Source organism: Oncorhynchus masou, unplaced genomic scaffold (assembly GCF_036934945.1).
Source record: "Oncorhynchus masou masou isolate Uvic2021 unplaced genomic scaffold, UVic_Omas_1.1 unplaced_scaffold_670, whole genome shotgun sequence".
NCBI lineage: Eukaryota > Metazoa > Chordata > Actinopteri > Salmoniformes > Salmonidae > Oncorhynchus > Oncorhynchus masou.
Window position 1 is genome coordinate 215,563 of NW_027013147.1, and position 19,945 is coordinate 235,507.

The following is a 19,945-nucleotide window of genomic DNA, read 5'->3' on the forward strand; positions in this document are numbered from 1 at the left end:
CCTTATAGAACCATCAGACAGAATATAGAATCCTTATAGAACCATCAACAGAATATAGAATCCTTATAGAACCATCAGACAGAATATAGAATCCTTATAGAACCATCAACAGAATATAGAATCCTTATAGAACCATCAACAGAATATAGGATCCTCATACAACCATCAACAGAATATAGGATCCTCATACAACCATCAACAGAATATAGGATCCTTATAGAACCATCAACAGAATATAGGATCCTTATAGAACCATCAACAGAATATAGGATCCTTATAGAACCATCAGACAGAATATAGAATCCTTATAGAACCATCAACAGAATATAGAATCCTTATAGAACCATCAACAGAATATAGGATCCTCATACAACCATCAACAGAATATAGGATCCTCATACAACCATCAACAGAATATAGGATCCTTATAGAACCATCAGACAGAATATAGAATCCTTATAGAACCATCAACAGAATATAGAATCCTTATAGAACCATCAACAGAATATAGGATCCTCATAACACATCAACAGAATATAGGATCCTTATAGAACCATCAGACAGAATATAGAATCCTTATAGAACCATCAACAGAATATAGAATCCTTATAGAACCATCAACAGAATATCGGATCCTCATACAACCATCAACAGAATATAGGATCCTTATACAACCATCAACAGAATATAGGATCCGTATAGAACCATAAACAGAATATAGGATCCTTATACAACCATCAACAGAATATAGGATCCTTATAGAACCATCAACAGAATATAGGATCCTTATAGAACCATCAACAGAATATAGGATCCTTATACAACCATCAACAGAATATAGGATCCTTATAGAATCATCAGCAGAAAGAATATAGGATCTTTATAGAACCATCAACAGAATATAGGATCTTTATAGAACCATCAACATAATATAGGATCCTTATAGAACCATCAACAGAATATAGGATCCTTATACAACCATCAACAGAATATAGGATCCTTATAGAATCATCAGCAGAAAGAATATAGGATCTTTATAGAACCATCAACAGAATATAGGATCTTTATAGAACCATCAACAGAATATAGGATCCTTATAGAACCATCAACAGAATATATGATCCTTATAGAACCATCAATAGAATATAGGATCCTTATAGAACCATAAACAGAATATAGGATCTTTATAGAACCATCAACAGAATATAGGATCTTTATAGAACCATCAACAGAATATAGGATCCTTATAGAACCATCAACAGAATATAGGATCCTTATAGAACCATCAACAGAATATAGGATCCTTATAGAACCATCAACAGAATATAGGATCCTTATAGAACCATCAACAGAATATAGGATCCTTATACAACCATCAACAGAATATAGGATCCTTATAGAATCATCAGCAGAAAGAATATAGGATCCTTATAGAACCATCAACAGAATATAGGATCCTTATACAACCATCAACAGAATATAGGATCCTTATACAACCATCAACAGAATATAGGATCCTTATAGAACCATCAACAGAATATAGAATCCTTATAGAACCATCAACAGAATATAGGATCCTCATACAACCATCAACAGAATATAGGATCCTCATACAACCATCAACAGAATATAGGATCCTTATAGAACCATCAACAGAATATAGGATCCTTATAGAACCATCAACAGAATATAGGATCCTTATAGAACCATCAGACAGAATATAGAATCCTTATAGAACCATCAACAGAATATAGAATCCTTATAGAACCATCAACAGAATATAGGATCCTCATACAACCATCAACAGAATATAGGATCCTCATACAACCATCAACAGAATATAGGATCCTTATAGAACCATCAGACAGAATATAGAATCCTTATAGAACCATCAACAGAATATAGAATCCTTATAGAACCATCAACAGAATATAGGATCCTCATAACACATCAACAGAATATAGGATCCTTATAGAACCATCAGACAGAATATAGAATCCTTATAGAACCATCAACAGAATATAGAATCCTTATAGAACCATCAACAGAATATCGGATCCTCATACAACCATCAACAGAATATAGGATCCTTATACAACCATCAACAGAATATAGGATCCGTATAGAACCATAAACAGAATATAGGATCCTTATACAACCATCAACAGAATATAGGATCCTTATAGAACCATCAACAGAATATAGGATCCTTATAGAACCATCAACAGAATATAGGATCCTTATACAACCATCAACAGAATATAGGATCCTTATAGAATCATCAGCAGAAAGAATATAGGATCTTTATAGAACCATCAACAGAATATAGGATCTTTATAGAACCATCAACATAATATAGGATCCTTATAGAACCATCAACAGAATATAGGATCCTTATACAACCATCAACAGAATATAGGATCCTTATAGAATCATCAGCAGAAAGAATATAGGATCTTTATAGAACCATCAACAGAATATAGGATCTTTATAGAACCATCAACAGAATATAGGATCCTTATAGAACCATCAACAGAATATATGATCCTTATAGAACCATCAATAGAATATAGGATCCTTATAGAACCATAAACAGAATATAGGATCTTTATAGAACCATCAACAGAATATAGGATCTTTATAGAACCATCAACAGAATATAGGATCCTTATAGAACCATCAACAGAATATAGGATCCTTATAGAACCATCAACAGAATATAGGATCCTTATAGAATCATCAGCAGAAAGAATATAGGATCTTTATAGAACCATCAACAGAATATAGGATCTTTATAGAACCATCAACAGAATATAGGATCCTTATAGAACCATCAACAGAATATATGATCCTTATAGAACCATCAATAGAATATAGGATCCTTATAGAACCATAAACAGAATATAGGATCTTTATAGAACCATCAACAGAATATAGGATCTTTATAGAACCATCAACAGAATATAGGATCCTTATAGAACCATCAACAGAATATAGGATCCTTATAGAACCATCAACAGAATATAGGATCCTTATAGAACCATCAACAGAATATAGGATCCTTATAGAACCATCAACAGAATATAGGATCCTTATACAACCATCAACAGAATATAGGATCCTTATAGAATCATCAGCAGAAAGAATATAGGATCCTTATAGAACCATCAACAGAATATAGGATCCTTATACAACCATCAACAGAATATAGGATCCTTATACAACCATCAACAGAATATAGGATCCTTATAGAACCATCAACAGAATATAGAATCCTTATAGAACCATCAACAGAATATAGGATCCTCATACAACCATCAACAGAATATAGGATCCTCATACAACCATCAACAGAATATAGGATCCTTATAGAACCATCAACAGAATATAGGATCCTTATAGAACCATCAACAGAATATAGGATCCTTATAGAACCATCAGACAGAATATAGAATCCTTATAGAACCATCAACAGAATATAGAATCCTTATAGAACCATCAACAGAATATAGGATCCTCATACAACCATCAACAGAATATAGGATCCTCATACAACCATCAACAGAATATAGGATCCTTATAGAACCATCAGACAGAATATAGAATCCTTATAGAACCATCAACAGAATATAGAATCCTTATAGAACCATCAACAGAATATAGGATCCTCATAACACATCAACAGAATATAGGATCCTTATAGAACCATCAGACAGAATATAGAATCCTTATAGAACCATCAACAGAATATAGAATCCTTATAGAACCATCAACAGAATATCGGATCCTCATACAACCATCAACAGAATATAGGATCCTTATACAACCATCAACAGAATATAGGATCCGTATAGAACCATAAACAGAATATAGGATCCTTATACAACCATCAACAGAATATAGGATCCTTATAGAACCATCAACAGAATATAGGATCCTTATAGAACCATCAACAGAATATAGGATCCTTATACAACCATCAACAGAATATAGGATCCTTATAGAATCATCAGCAGAAAGAATATAGGATCTTTATAGAACCATCAACAGAATATAGGATCTTTATAGAACCATCAACATAATATAGGATCCTTATAGAACCATCAACAGAATATAGGATCCTTATACAACCATCAACAGAATATAGGATCCTTATAGAATCATCAGCAGAAAGAATATAGGATCTTTATAGAACCATCAACAGAATATAGGATCTTTATAGAACCATCAACAGAATATAGGATCCTTATAGAACCATCAACAGAATATATGATCCTTATAGAACCATCAATAGAATATAGGATCCTTATAGAACCATAAACAGAATATAGGATCTTTATAGAACCATCAACAGAATATAGGATCTTTATAGAACCATCAACAGAATATAGGATCCTTATAGAACCATCAACAGAATATAGGATCCTTATAGAACCATCAACAGAATATAGGATCCTTATAGAATCATCAGCAGAAAGAATATAGGATCTTTATAGAACCATCAACAGAATATAGGATCTTTATAGAACCATCAACATAATATAGGATCCTTATAGAACCATCAACAGAATATAGGATCCTTATACAACCATCAACAGAATATAGGATCCTTATAGAATCATCAGCAGAAAGAATATAGGATCTTTATAGAACCATCAACAGAATATAGGATCTTTATAGAACCATCAACAGAATATAGGATCCTTATAGAACCATCAACAGAATATATGATCCTTATAGAACCATCAATAGAATATAGGATCCTTATAGAACCATAAACAGAATATAGGATCTTTATAGAACCATCAACAGAATATAGGATCTTTATAGAACCATCAACAGAATATAGGATCCTTATAGAACCATCAACAGAATATAGGATCCTTATAGAACCATCAACAGAATATAGGATCCTTATAGAACCATCAACAGAATATAGGATCCTTATAGAACCATCAACAGAATATAGGATCCTTATACAACCATCAACAGAATATAGGATCCTTATAGAATCATCAGCAGAAAGAATATAGGATCCTTATAGAACCATCAACAGAATATAGGATCCTTATACAACCATCAACAGAATATAGGATCCTTATACAACCATCAACAGAATATAGGATCCTTATAGAACCATCAACAGAATATAGAATCCTTATAGAACCATCAACAGAATATAGGATCCTCATACAACCATCAACAGAATATAGGATCCTCATACAACCATCAACAGAATATAGGATCCTTATAGAACCATCAACAGAATATAGGATCCTTATAGAACCATCAACAGAATATAGGATCCTTATAGAACCATCAGACAGAATATAGAATCCTTATAGAACCATCAACAGAATATAGAATCCTTATAGAACCATCAACAGAATATAGGATCCTCATACAACCATCAACAGAATATAGGATCCTCATACAACCATCAACAGAATATAGGATCCTTATAGAACCATCAGACAGAATATAGAATCCTTATAGAACCATCAACAGAATATAGAATCCTTATAGAACCATCAACAGAATATAGGATCCTCATAACACATCAACAGAATATAGGATCCTTATAGAACCATCAGACAGAATATAGAATCCTTATAGAACCATCAACAGAATATAGAATCCTTATAGAACCATCAACAGAATATCGGATCCTCATACAACCATCAACAGAATATAGGATCCTTATACAACCATCAACAGAATATAGGATCCGTATAGAACCATAAACAGAATATAGGATCCTTATACAACCATCAACAGAATATAGGATCCTTATAGAACCATCAACAGAATATAGGATCCTTATAGAACCATCAACAGAATATAGGATCCTTATACAACCATCAACAGAATATAGGATCCTTATAGAATCATCAGCAGAAAGAATATAGGATCTTTATAGAACCATCAACAGAATATAGGATCTTTATAGAACCATCAACATAATATAGGATCCTTATAGAACCATCAACAGAATATAGGATCCTTATACAACCATCAACAGAATATAGGATCCTTATAGAATCATCAGCAGAAAGAATATAGGATCTTTATAGAACCATCAACAGAATATAGGATCTTTATAGAACCATCAACAGAATATAGGATCCTTATAGAACCATCAACAGAATATATGATCCTTATAGAACCATCAATAGAATATAGGATCCTTATAGAACCATAAACAGAATATAGGATCTTTATAGAACCATCAACAGAATATAGGATCTTTATAGAACCATCAACAGAATATAGGATCCTTATAGAACCATCAACAGAATATAGGATCCTTATAGAACCATCAACAGAATATAGGATCCTTATAGAACCATCAACAGAATATAGGATCCTTATACAACCATCAACAGAATATAGGATCCTTATACAACCATCAACAGAATATAGGATCCTTATAGAATCATCAGCAGAAAGAATATAGGATCCTTATAGAACCATCAACAGAATATAGGATCCTTATACAACCATCAACAGAATATAGGATCCTTATAGAACCATCAACAGAATATAGGATCCTTATAGAACCATCAACAGAATATATGATCCTTATAGAACCATCAATAGAATATAGGATCCTTATAGAACCATAAACAGAATATAGGATCTTTATAGAACCATCAACAGAATATAGGATCCTTATTGAACCATCAACAGAATATAGGATCCTTATAGAATCATCTTTCTTTAAAGAATATAGGATCTTTATAGAACCATCAACAGAATATATGATCCTTATAGAACCATCAATAGAATATAGGATCCTTATAGAACCATAAACAGAATATAGGATCTTTATAGAACCATCAACAGAATATAGGATCTTTATAGAACCATCAACAGAATATAGGATCCTTATAGAACCATCAACAGAATATAGGATCCTTATAGAACCATCAACAGAATATAGGATCCTTATAGAACCATCAACAGAATATAGGATCCTTATAGAACCATCAACAGAATATAGGATCCTTATACAACCATCAACAGAATATAGGATCCTTATAGAATCATCAGCAGAAAGAATATAGGATCCTTATAGAACCATCAACAGAATATAGGATCCTTATACAACCATCAACAGAATATAGGATCCTTATAGAACCATCAACAGAATATAGGATCCTTATAGAACCATCAACAGAATATATGATCCTTATAGAACCATCAATAGAATATAGGATCCTTATAGAACCATAAACAGAATATAGGATCTTTATAGAACCATCAACAGAATATAGGATCCTTATTGAACCATCAACAGAATATAGGATCCTTATAGAATCATCTTTCTTTAAAGAATATAGGATCTTTATAGAACCATCAACAGAATATAGGATCCTTATAGAACCATCAACAGAATATAGGATCCTTATAGAATCATCAGCAGAAAGAATATAGGATCTTTATAGAACCATCAACAGAATATAGGATCCTTATAGAACCAACAACAGAATATAGGATCCTTATAGAACCATCAACAGAATATAGGATCCTTATAGAACCATCAACAGAATATAGGATCCTTATAGAACCATCAACAGAATATAGGATCTGTATTAGAACCATCAACAGACAGAATATAGGATCTTTATAGAACCATCAACAGACAGAATATAGGATCTTTATAGAACCATCAACAGAATATAGGATCCTTATAGAACCATCAACAGAATATAGGATCCTTATAGAACCATCAACAGAATATAGGATCCTTATAGAATCATCAGCAGAAAGAATATAGGATCTTTATAGAATCATCAACAGAATATAGGTTCCTTATAGAACCATCAACAGAATATAGAATCCTTATAAAATCATCAACATAATATAGGATCTTTATAGAACCATCAACAGAATATAGGATCCTTATAGAACCATCAACAGAATATAGGATCCTTATAGAACCATCAACAGAATATAGGATCCTTATAGAACCATCAACAGAATATAGGATCTTTATAGAACCATCAACATAATATAGGATCTTTATTAGAACCAGAATCTGAGCTCTGTCTAGTGTGTTTCTGATTATCAATATCTGTGTTTATTCCTCTCCTGTGGTTCTGATCAATACAATGTATTTATGTCTTTCTTCTGTTTTCTTTCTAGGATATGGATTCTCATGTCTGCTGTTCTGTTCACAACCACAGCCTTAATAGTAAGTAGTGTACACTAGTCAACTGGACTAAACCACAGCCTTAGTAGTGTACACTAGTCAACTGGACTAAACCATAGCCTTAGTAGTAAGTAGTGTACACTAGTCAACTGGACTAAACCGTAGCCTTAGTAGTAAGTAGTGTACACTAGTCAACTGGACTAAACCATAGCCTTAGTAGTAAGTAGTGTACACTAGTCAACTGGACTAAACCATAGCCTTAGTAGTAAGTAGTGTACACTAGTCAACTGGACTAAACCATAGCCTTAATAGTGAGTAGTGTACACTAGTCAACCTCTGCTGTACTGTATAGGTCCTGGGGAATGGACAGGGTGTGCAGGCTTGTTCTCCAGCCCCACACTAACAACAACACATCTGATTTAACGTATCAAGGGCTTGTTGATTAGTTGAATCAGGTGTGTTGTTACCTGGTTGGGGGAAAAGCCTGTAACCCCGGTGTACCTCGACCCAGAGACACTTGACAACCCATCCAGCAGTAGTGTCTTCTGTCCTGGGTCTATCAAGAGCCTTATTATACCGTGTTAGTATTATTTTACAGCATGTGTAACACTGAGCTCTTCTTCTCTCTCTCTCTCTCTCTCTCTCTCTCTCTCTCTCTCTCTCTCTCTCTCTCTCCCACCTCTCTCTCTCTCCTCCCTCGCTCTCTCTCCTCCCTCGCTCTCTCCCGCTCTCCTGCGCTCTCTCTTCCTCTCTCTCTCTCTCCCCCTCTCTCTCCCACCTCTCTCTCTCTCCCGCTCTCCCCCTCTCTCTCCCACCTCTCTCTCCCGCTCTCCTGCGCTCTCTCTCTCTTCCTCTCTCTCCCACCCCTCTCTCCCCCTCGCTCCTCTCTCTCTCTCCCTCTCTCAAATCAAATCTCTCTCTCCCACTCTTGCGCTCTCGCTCTCTCCCTCGCTCTCTCCTTCGCTCTCTCCCTCGCTCTCCCCCTCGCTCCCCCCCACTCTCTTGTGCTCTCTCTCCCTCTCTCTCTCACCTCTCTTTCCCCTCTCTCTCTTCCTCCCTGTCTGTCTCTACAGGCTCTAGTGTTCCCCAGTCAGCTCTATGAGTTTGTGTTTGAGCTCAAGACCACCAGGATCTCCATCAGACTCTATGGAGGAGCACTACTCAGTAAGGGCTGTCTACTGTGACAGTATCAGACTCTAGGGAGGAGGAGCACTACTCAGTAAGGGCGGTCTACTGTGACAGTATCAGACTCTATGGAGGAGCACTACTCAGTAAGGGCGGTCTACTGTGACAGTATCAGACTCTAGGGAGGAGCACTACTCAGTAAGGGCTGTCTACTGTGACAGTATCAGACTCTAGGGAGGAGGAGCACTACTCAGTAAGGGCGGTCTACTGTGACAGTATCAGACTCTATGGAGGAGCACTACTCAGTAAGGGCTGTCTACTGTGACAGTATCAGACTCTAGGGAGGAGGAGCACTACTCAGTAATGGCTGTCTACTGTGACAGTATCAGACTCTAGGGAGGAGCACTACTCAGTAAGGGCTGTCTACTGTGACAGTATCAGACTCAAGGGAGGAGGAGCACTACTCAGTAAGGGCTGTCTACTGTGACAGTATCAGACTCTAGGGAGGAGGAGCACTACTCAGTAAGGGCTGTCTACTGTGACAGTATCAGACTCTATGGAGGAGGAGCACTACTCAGTAAGGGCTGTCTACTGTGAGAGTATCAGACTCTATGGAGGAGCACTACTCAGTAAGGGCTGTCTACTGTGACAGTATCAGACTCTAGGGAGGAGGAGCACTACTCAGTAAGGGCTGTCGACTGTGACAGTATCAGACTCTATGGAGGAGGAGCACTACTCAGTAAGGGCTGTCTACTGTGACAGTATCAGACTCTATGGAGAAGGAGCACTACTCAGTAAGGGCTGTCTACTGTGACAGTATCAGACTCTAGGGAGGAGGAGCACTACTCAGTAAGGGCTGTCTACTGTGACAGTATCAGACTCTAGGGAGGAGGAGCACTACTCAGTAAGGGCTGTCTACTGTGACAGTATCAGACTCTAGGGAGGAGGAGCACTACTCAGTAAGGGCTGTCTACTGTGACCGTATCAGACTCTATGGAGGAGGAGCACTACTCAGTAAGGGCTGTCTACTGTGACAGTATCAGACTCTAGGGAGGAGGAGCACTACTCAGTAAGGGCTGTCTACTGTGACAGTATCAGACTCTAGGGAGGAGGAGCACTACTCAGTAAGGGCTGTCTACTGTGACAGTATCAGACTCTATGGAGGAGGAGCACTACTCAGTAAGGGCTGTCTACTGTGACAGTATCAGACTCTAGGGAGGAGCACTACTCAGTAAGGGCTGTCTACTGTGACAGTATCAGACTCTATGGAGGAGGAGCACTACTCAGTAAGGGCTGTCTACTGTGACAGTATCTGACTCTAGGGAGGAGGAGCACTACTCAGTAAGGGCTGTCTACTGTGACAGTATCAGACTCTATGGAGGAGCACTACTCAGTAAGGGCTGTCTACTGTGACAGTATCAGACTCTATGGAGGAGCACTACTCAGTAAGGGCTGTCTACTGTGACAGTATCAGACTCTATGGAGGAGGAGCACTACTCAGTAAGGGCTGTCTACTGTGACAGTATCAGACTCTATGGAGGAGGAGCACTACTCAGTAAGGGCTGTCTACTGTGACAGTATCTGACTCTAGGGAGGAGGAGCACTACTCAGTAAGGGCTGTCTACTGTGACAGTATCAGACTCTAGGGAGGAGCACTACTCAGTAAGGGCTGTCTACTGTGACAGTATCAGACTCTAGGGAGGAGGAGCACTACTCAGTAAGGGCGGTCTACTGTGACAGTATCAGACTCTAGGGAGGAGGAGCACTACTCAGTAAGGGCTGTCTACTGTGACAGTATCATACTCTAGGGAGGAGCACTACTCAGTAAGGGCTGTCTACTGTGACAGTATCAGACTCTAGGGAGGAGGAGCACTACTCAGTAAGGGCGGTCTACTGTGACAGTATCAGACTCTAGGGAGGAGGAGCACTACTCAGTAAGGGCTGTCTACTGTGACAGTATCATACTCTAGGGAGGAGCACTACTCAGTAAGGGCTGTCTACTGTGACAGTATCATACTCTAGGGAGGAGGAGCACTACTCAGTAAGAGCTGTCTACTGTCACTTCTCTACCAAGGAAACCGCTCAGCCTCACCAGCTATTAATGATTGAACATCTGTACTACTTAATATTTAATGGTCCTGTGGAGTTCCTGACTAACTCCTCGAGGGTAGAGGACACGTGTTGTTGATGAACAGTGTTAAAGTGAGGACATGAAGCAATGCATTCTGGATCTTGTAGTTCGTGTTGAGTGACTTGTTGGCCCAGAAAGAGGCACCAGGTATGATAAGAGGACAACATTCAGATGTCTAGAGGGGGTTTTCCTGCCGGAAAAGAAACACATCTATTTAACTGGGTTGAAAAGACCAGCTGCTATATAACCTTATTCAATTATACATCAAACATGTTCATCTCCAGATCACAATGAGAATGCATTATGTCATGGAATCTCACTTTGTATCACCTTTTAGATGGAACAGGTAGGACCAGAACCAGCTGAGGGCTTACCTAGCTAAATAACAGGTAGGACCAGAACCAGTTTAGGGTTTACCTAGCTAAATAACAGGTAGGACCAGAACCAGTTTAGGGTTTACCTAGCTAAATAACAGGTAGGACCAGAACCAGTTTAGGGTTTACCTAGCTAAATAACAGGTAGAACCAGTTCAGGGTTTACCTAGCTAAATAACAGGTAGGACCAGAACCAGTTTAGGGTTTACCTAGCTAAATAACAGGTAGGACCAGAACCAGTTTAGGGTTTACCTAGCTAAATAACAGGTAGGACCAGAACCAGTTTAGGGTTTACCTAGCTAAATAACAGGTAGAACCAGTTTAGGGTTTACCTAGCTAAATAACAGGTAGGACCAGAACCAGTTTAGGGTTTACCTAGCTAAATAACAGGTAGGACCAGAACCAGTTTAGGGTTTACCTAGCTAAATAACAGGTAGAACCAGTTTAGGGTTTACCTAGCTAAATAACAGGTAAGACCAGAACCAGTTTAGGGTTTACCTAGCTAAATAACAGGTAGGACCAGCTGAGGGCTTACCTAGCTAAATAACAGGTAAGACCAGAACCAGTTTAGGGTTTACCTAGCTAAATAACAGGTAGGACCAGAACCAGTTTAGGGTTTACCTAGCTAAATAACAGGTAGGACCAGAACCAGTTTAGGGTTTACCTAGCTAAATAACAGGTAGGACCAGCTGAAGGCTTACCTAGCTAAATAACAGGTAAGACCAGAACCAGTTTAGGGCTTACCTAGCTAAATAACAGGTTGGACCAGAACCAGTTTAGGGCTTACCTAGCTAAATAACAGGTAGGACCAGAACCAGTTTAGGGTTTACCTAGCTAAATAACAGGTAGGACCAGAACCAGCTGAGGGTTTACCTAGCTAAATATCAGGTAGGACCAGCTGAAGGTTTACCTAGCTAAATAACAGGTAAGACCAGAACCAGTTTAGGGCTTACCTAGCTAAATAACAGGTAGGGCCAGAACCAGCTGAGGGTTTACCTAGCTAAATATCAGGTAGGACCAGCTGAGGGCTTACCTAGCTAAATAACAGGTAGGACCAGCTGAGGGCTTACCTAGCTAAATAACAGGTAAGACCAGAACCAGTTTAGGGTTTACCTAGCTAAATAACAGGTAGGACCAGAACCAGTTTAGGGTTTACCTAGCTAAATAACAGGTAGGACCAGCTGAGGGCTTACCTAGCTAAATAACAGGTAAGACCAGAACCAGTTTAGGGCTTACCTAGCTAAATAACAGGTTGGACCAGAACCAGTTTAGGGCTTACCTAGCTAAATAACAGGTAGGACCAGAACCAGTTTAGGGTTTACCTAGCTAAATAACAGGTAGGACCAGAACCAGCTGAGGGTTTACCTAGCTAAATATCAGGTAGGACCAGCTGAAGGTTTACCTAGCTAAATAACAGGTAAGACCAGAACCAGTTTAGGGCTTACCTAGCTAAATAACAGGTAGGGCCAGAACCAGCTGAGGGTTTACCTAGCTAAATATCAGGTAGGACCAGCTGAGGGCTTACCTAGCTAAATAACAGGTAGGACCAGCTGAGGGCTTACCTAGCTAAATAACAGGTAAGACCAGAACCAGTTTAGGGTTTACCTAGCTAAATAACAGGTAGGACCAGAACCAGTTTAGGGTTTACCTAGCTAAATAACAGGTAGGACCAGCTGAGGGCTTACCTAGCTAAATAACAGGTAAGACCAGAACCAGTTTAGGGCTTACCTAGCTAAATAACAGGTTGGACCAGAACCAGTTTAGGGCTTACCTAGCTAAATAACAGGTAGGACCAGAACCAGTTTAGGGTTTACCTAGCTAAATAACAGGTAGGACCAGAACCAGCTGAGGGTTTACCTAGCTAAATATCAGGTAGGACCAGCTGAAGGTTTACCTAGCTAAATAACAGGTAAGACCAGAACCAGTTTAGGGCTTACCTAGCTAAATAACAGGTAGGGCCAGAACCAGCTGAGGGTTTACCTAGCTAAATATCAGGTAGGACCAGCTGAGGGCTTACCTAGCGTAGTAAGATGGTAATAATCGTGAATGCTTTAATAGTTTTTGTCACAGGGTATTAAGAGGTTCGTATTCAGTCCGCCATGTTTTACAGTATTACATGATGAGTGAGTGCATTTGAGTACAGCAAGGCGTGACTGTACAGTCCCCCTCTGATGGAGGGATGGATGGAAGGCGGAACCCTACTGAGAAAGACAGGAAGGAAGAGAGGATAATCCCTTAACAGCGGAAGGCTGTAGGAAACAAGGGGTGAAGATACAGCGTTCGTCCCAAATGGCACCCTATTCCATGTTTTTTTTTTTATAGTGCACTACTTTTGTCCAGGTTCCATAGAGCTCTGGTTGAAAGTAGTGCGCACTAATAGGGAAAAGGGTGCCTTTTGGAACACAGGACACAGTTCCTCTACTGTCTGTTCAGTAACAGCCTTGGTTGGAGCAGAGCCACAGATGTACTATATAGTTCTAAATATAGTATTATACTGTATCTATCCAAGGCTCTGTGTAGGCTGGGGTCATCAGAAGGGCTCACTACTTCCTGATGGACAGGACGTCCGCCCTACTCGAGTACAGTGTTAAAATCCTGCCACTTCCGGGAAGGAAGGAATTAGTAGCTGAGAGATCTGGTTGTCTGGATCCGTTCTGATGTGAACCGATGTGGACCTGACCTCAGAATCCCAGACTTCTCACAGTACTTCCAGTGGTGGAGGGATCGACAGGGTTTTAGAAGGCTGGCTACACACTGGACGACTGTAGTCCTCACCCTAATGCTAATGTCTCTCTCCTCTCTCTCTGTCTTCTCACAGTACTTCCAGTGGTGGAGGGATCGAGACAACAGGGTTTTAGAAGGCTGGCTACACACTGGACGACTGTAGTCCTCACCCTAATGTCTCTCTGTCTCTCTCCTCTCTCTCTGTCTTCTCACAGTACTTCCAGTGGTGGAGGGATCGAGACAACAGGGTTTTAGAAGGCTGGCTACACACTGGACGACTGTAGTCCTCACCCTAATGTCTCTCTGTCTCTCTCCTCTCTCTCTGCCTTCTCACAGTACTTCCAGTGGTGGAGGGATCGAGACAACAGGGTTTTAGAAGGCTGGCTACACACTGGACGACTGTAGTCCTCACCCTAATGCTAATGTCTCTCTGTCTCTGTCTCTGTCTTCTCACAGTACTTCCAGTGGTGGAGGGATCGAGACAACAGGGTTTTAGAAGGCTGGCTACACACTGGACGACTGTAGTCCTCACCCTAATGCTAATGTCTCTCTGTCTCTGTCTTCTCACAGTACTTCCAGTGGTGGAGGGACCAACAGGGTTTTAGAAGGCTGGCTACACACTGGACGACTGTAGTCCTCACCCTAATGCTAATGTCACTCTGTCTCTGTCTCTCTCCTCTCTCTCTGTCTTCTCACAGTACTTCCAGTGGTGGAGGGATCGAGACAACAGGGTTTTAGAAGGCTGGCTACACACTGGACGACTGTAGTCCTCACCCTAATGTCTCTCTGTCTCTCTGTGTCTCTCCTCTCTCTCTGTCTTCTCACAGTACTTCCAGTGGTGGAGGGATCGAGACAACAGGGTTTTAGAAGGCTGGCTACACACTGGACGACTGTAGTCCTCACCCTAATGCTAATGTCTCTCTGTCTCTCTCTCTGTCTTCTCACAGTACTTCCAGTGGTGGAGGGATCGAGACAACAGGGTTTTAGAAGGCTGGCTACACACTGGACGACTGTAGTCCTCACCCTAATGCTAATGTCTCTCTGTCTCTCTGTCTCTGTCTCTGTCTTCTCACAGTACTTCCAGTGGTGGAGGGATCGAGACAACAGGGTTTTAGAAGGCTGGCTACACACTGGACGACTGTAGTCCTCACCCTAATGCTAATGTCTCTCTCCTCTCTCTCTGTCTTCTCACAGTACTTCCAGTGGTGGAGGGATCGAGACAACAGGGTTTTAGAAGGCTGGCTACACACTGGACGACTGTAGTCCTCACCCTAATGCTAATGTCTCTCTGTCTCTCTCTCCTCTCTCTCTCTCTGTCTCTCCTCTGTCTCCGTCTCTCTGTCTCTGTCTCTCTCTCTGTCTCTCTCTCTGTCTCTCTCTGTCTCTCTCTGTCTCTCTCTGTCTCTCTCTCTGTCTCTCTCTGTCTCCGTCTCTCTCTCTCTCTGTCTCTCCTCTCTCTGTCTCTCTCTCTCTCTCTCTCTCTCTCTCTCTGTCTCTCCTCTCTCTGTCTCTCCTCTCTCTGTCTCTCCTCTCTCTGTCTCTCTCTCTGTCTCTCTCTCTCTCTGTCTCTCTCTCTCTCTGTCTCTCTCTCTCGCTGTCTCTCTCGCTGTCTCTCTCGCTGTCTCTCTCGCTGTCTCTCTCGCTGTCTCTCTCTCTGTCTCTCTCTGTCTCCGTCTCTCTCTCTCTCTCTCTGTCTCTCCTCTCTCTGTCTCTCCTCTCTCTGTCTCTCTCTCTCTCTCTCTCTCTCCTCTCTCTGTCTCTCCTCTCTCTGTCTCTCTCTCTCTCTCTCTGTCTCTCTCGCTGTCTCTCTCGCTGTCTCTCTCGCTGTCTCTCTCGCTGTCTCTCTCGCTGTCTCTCTGTCTCTCTCTCTGTCTCTCTCTCTCTCTGTCTCTCTCTGTGTCTCTCTCTCTCTCTGTGTCTCTGTCTGTCTCTCTCTGTCTGTCTCTCTCCTCTCTCTCTCTCTCCCTCTCCTCTCTCTCCTCTCTCTCTCCCACCAGGTGTCTCATTGATCATGTGGAAAGGTCTGTACACAGCAGAGAAGGCCATTATCCAGTGGACCCTGCTGACCGAGGCCTGCCTCTTGTCTGTCCAGTTCCTGGGTGAGGGATCCGTTGTTCTGTCCTAATATCCATTTACTAACAACACAAACTAACGACTGTGCAGTAAGGATGCACTGGGCTTCACCTATTGGTTTATGATTGGAACATGTCATCGGGAGTTGTTCTTAACAAACGATCTGTAGGTTACAGGATTGTCTATGATCAGTAACACGATTGTCTATGATCAGTTGGTTACAGTAACTGCAGTGGCTATGATCAGTAACAGCAGTGGCTATGATCAGTAACAGTAGTGGCTATGATCAGTAACAGCAGTGGCTATGATCAGTAACAGTAGTGGCTATGATCAGTTGGTTACAGTAACAGTAGTGGCTATGATCAGTAACAGTAGTGGCTATGATCAGTTGGTTACAGTAACAGTAGTGGCTATGATCAGTAACAGTAGTGGCTATGATCAGTAACAGTAGTGGCTATGATCAGTAACAGCAGTGGCTATGATCAGTAACAGTAGTGGCTATGATCAGTTGGTTACAGTAACAGTAGTGGCTATGATCAGTAACAGCAGTGGCTATGATCAGTAACAGCAGTGGCTATGATCAGTAACAGTAGTGGCTATGATCAGTAACGGTAGTGGCTATGATCAGTAACAGTAGTGGCTATGATCAGTTGGTTACAGTAACAGTAGTGGCTATGATCAGTTGGTTACAGTAACAGTAGTGGCTATGATCAGTTGGTTACAGTAACAGTAGTGGCTATGATCAGTATCAGTAGTGGCTATGATCAGTAACAGCAGTGTCTATGATCAGTAACAGTAGTGGCTATGATCAGTTGGTTACAGTAACAGTAGTGGCTATGATCAGTAACAGTAGTGGCTATGATCAGTAACAGTAGTGGCTATGATCAGTAACAGTAGTGGCTATGATCAGTTGGTTACAGTAACAGTAGTGGCTATGATCAGTAACAGTAGTGGCTATGATCAGTTGGTTACAGTAACAGTAGTGGCTATGATCAGTAACAGCAGTGGCTATGATCAGTAACAGTAGTGGCTATGATCAGTAACAGTAGTGGCTATGATCAGTTGGTTACAGTAACAGTAGTGGCTATGATCAGTAACAGTAGTGGCTATGATCAGTAACAGTAGTGGCTATGATCAGTAACAGCAGTGGCTATGATCAGTAACAGTAGTGGCTATGATCAGTAACAGTAGTGGCTATGATCAGTAGCAGTAGTGGCTATGATCAGTAACGGCAGTGGCTATGATCAGTAACGGTAGTGGCTATGATCAGTAACGGCAGTGGCTATGATCAGTAACAGCAGTGGCTATGATCAGTAACAGCAGTGGCTATGATCAGTTGGTTACAGTAACAGTAGTGGCTATGATCAGTAACAGTAGTGGCTATGATCAGTTGGTTACAGTAACAGTAGTGGCTATGATCAGTAACAGCAGTGGCTATGATCAGTAACAGTAGTGGCTATGATCAGTTGGTTACAGTAACAGTAGTGGCTATGATCAGTAACAGTAGTGGCTATGATCAGTAACAGCAGTGGCTATGATCAGTAACAGTAGTGGCTATGATCAGTTGGTTACAGTATCAGTAGTGGCTATGATCAGTAACAGTAGTGGCTATGATCAGTTGGTTTCAGTATCAGTAGTGGCTATGATCAGTAACAGTAGTGGCTATGATCAGTAACAGCAGTGGCTATGATCAGTAACAGCAGTGGCTATGATCAGTAACAGCAGTGGCTATGATCAGTAACAGTAGTGGCTATGATCAGTAACAGTAGTGGCTATGATCAGTAACAGTAGTGGCTATGATCAGTAACGGTAGTGGCTATGATCAGTAACAGTAGTGGCTATGATCAGTAACAGTAGTGGCTATGATCAGTAACTGCAGTGGCTATGATCAGTAACAGTAGTGGCTATGATCAGTAACAGTAGTGGCTATGATCAGTAACAGCAGTGGCTATGATCAGTAACAGTAGTGGCTATGATCAGTAACAGTAGTGGCTATGATCAGTAACAGCAGTGGCTATGATCAGTAACAGTAGTGGCTATGATCAGTAACTGCAGTGGCTATGATCAGTAACAGTAGTGGCTATGATCAGTAACAGTAGTGGCTATGATCAGTAACAGCAGTGGCTATGATCAGTAACAGCAGTAGCTATGATCAGTAACAGTAGTGGCTATGATCAGTAGCAGTAGTGGCTATGATCAGTAGCAGTAGTGGCTATGATCAGTAACAGTAGTGGCTATGATCAGTTGGTTACAGTAACAGTAGTGGCTATGATCAGTAACAGCAGTGGCTATGATCAGTTGGTTACAGTAACAGCAGTGGCTATGATCAGTTGGTTACAGTAACAGTAGTGGCTATGATCAGTAACAGTAGTGGCTATGATCAGTAACAGTAGTGGCTATGATCAGTAACAGCAGTGGCTATGATCAGTAACAGTAGTGGCTATGATCAGTAACAGTAGTGGCTATGATCAGTAACAGTAGTGGCTATGATCAGTAACAGCAGTGGCTATGATCAGTTGGTTACAGTAACAGTAGTGGTTATGATCAGTAACAGCAGTGGCTATGATCAGTAACAGTAGTGGCTATGATCAGTAACAGTAGTGGCTATGATCAGTAACAGTAGTGGCTATGATCAGTAACAGCAGTGGCTATGATCAGTTGGTTACAGTAACAGTAGTGGTTATGATCAGTAACAGCAGTGGCTATGATCAGTAACAGCAGTGGCTATGATCAGTAACAGTAGTGGCTATGATCAGTAACGGTAGTGGCTATGATCAGTAACGGTAGTGTGTATTTAGAGAGGGACTGAGAGTCCAGGTGAGTCCACGTTATCTCCTCCCGTCTCCTCTAATACTTCAATAAGAGACGTTCACACATCAGTGGAAAATCGATCTCTGTTCAGTCATGCAGTGTCGACTGAAGGGAAGTCTGGGGCCGTATATGTACTGTATCAAAGTAGGACTGCTGATCTGGGATCAGTTTAACCTTTTAGATTGTAATGAATAACACTACATGGACGAGGGCACCAGGAGCCGTATGTACTGTATCAAAGTAGGACTGCTGATCTGGGATCAGTTTAACCTTTTAGAGTGTTATGGGTAAGATCACAGAGACAACGAGGGATCTGATTCTAGATCAGTCCTCCTGCTCTGAGATGCTTGATATATATGAGCCCTGAAGGGAACTGCAGGTTAAGGGTGTTGCCACGAGAAAAGGTCAACCAGTGAAGAACAAGCACCATTGTAAATACAACCCTTATTTATGTTTGTTTATTTATCTTCTCCTTTTGTACTTTAACTATTTGCACATCGTTACAACACTTGTATATAGACATTATAATATGACATTTTGAAATTATTTTGG

The 19,945-nt window shown here is 40.6% G+C and overlaps 1 protein-coding gene across 1 annotated transcript in view; it reads left to right on the plus strand.

Annotated features, from left to right (window-relative positions):
• Positions 1-19,945, plus strand: part of LOC135536834 (tumor protein p53-inducible protein 11-like) — a 67,576-nt gene that overhangs the window by 39,412 nt on the left and 8,219 nt on the right. The window contains exons 4-6 of the mRNA XM_064963082.1: positions 8,149-8,197; positions 9,229-9,319; positions 16,507-16,608. Of these exons, the coding sequence (XP_064819154.1) occupies positions 8,149-8,197; positions 9,229-9,319; positions 16,507-16,608 (242 nt within the window). The remainder of the gene's footprint in view (positions 1-8,148; positions 8,198-9,228; positions 9,320-16,506; positions 16,609-19,945) is intronic.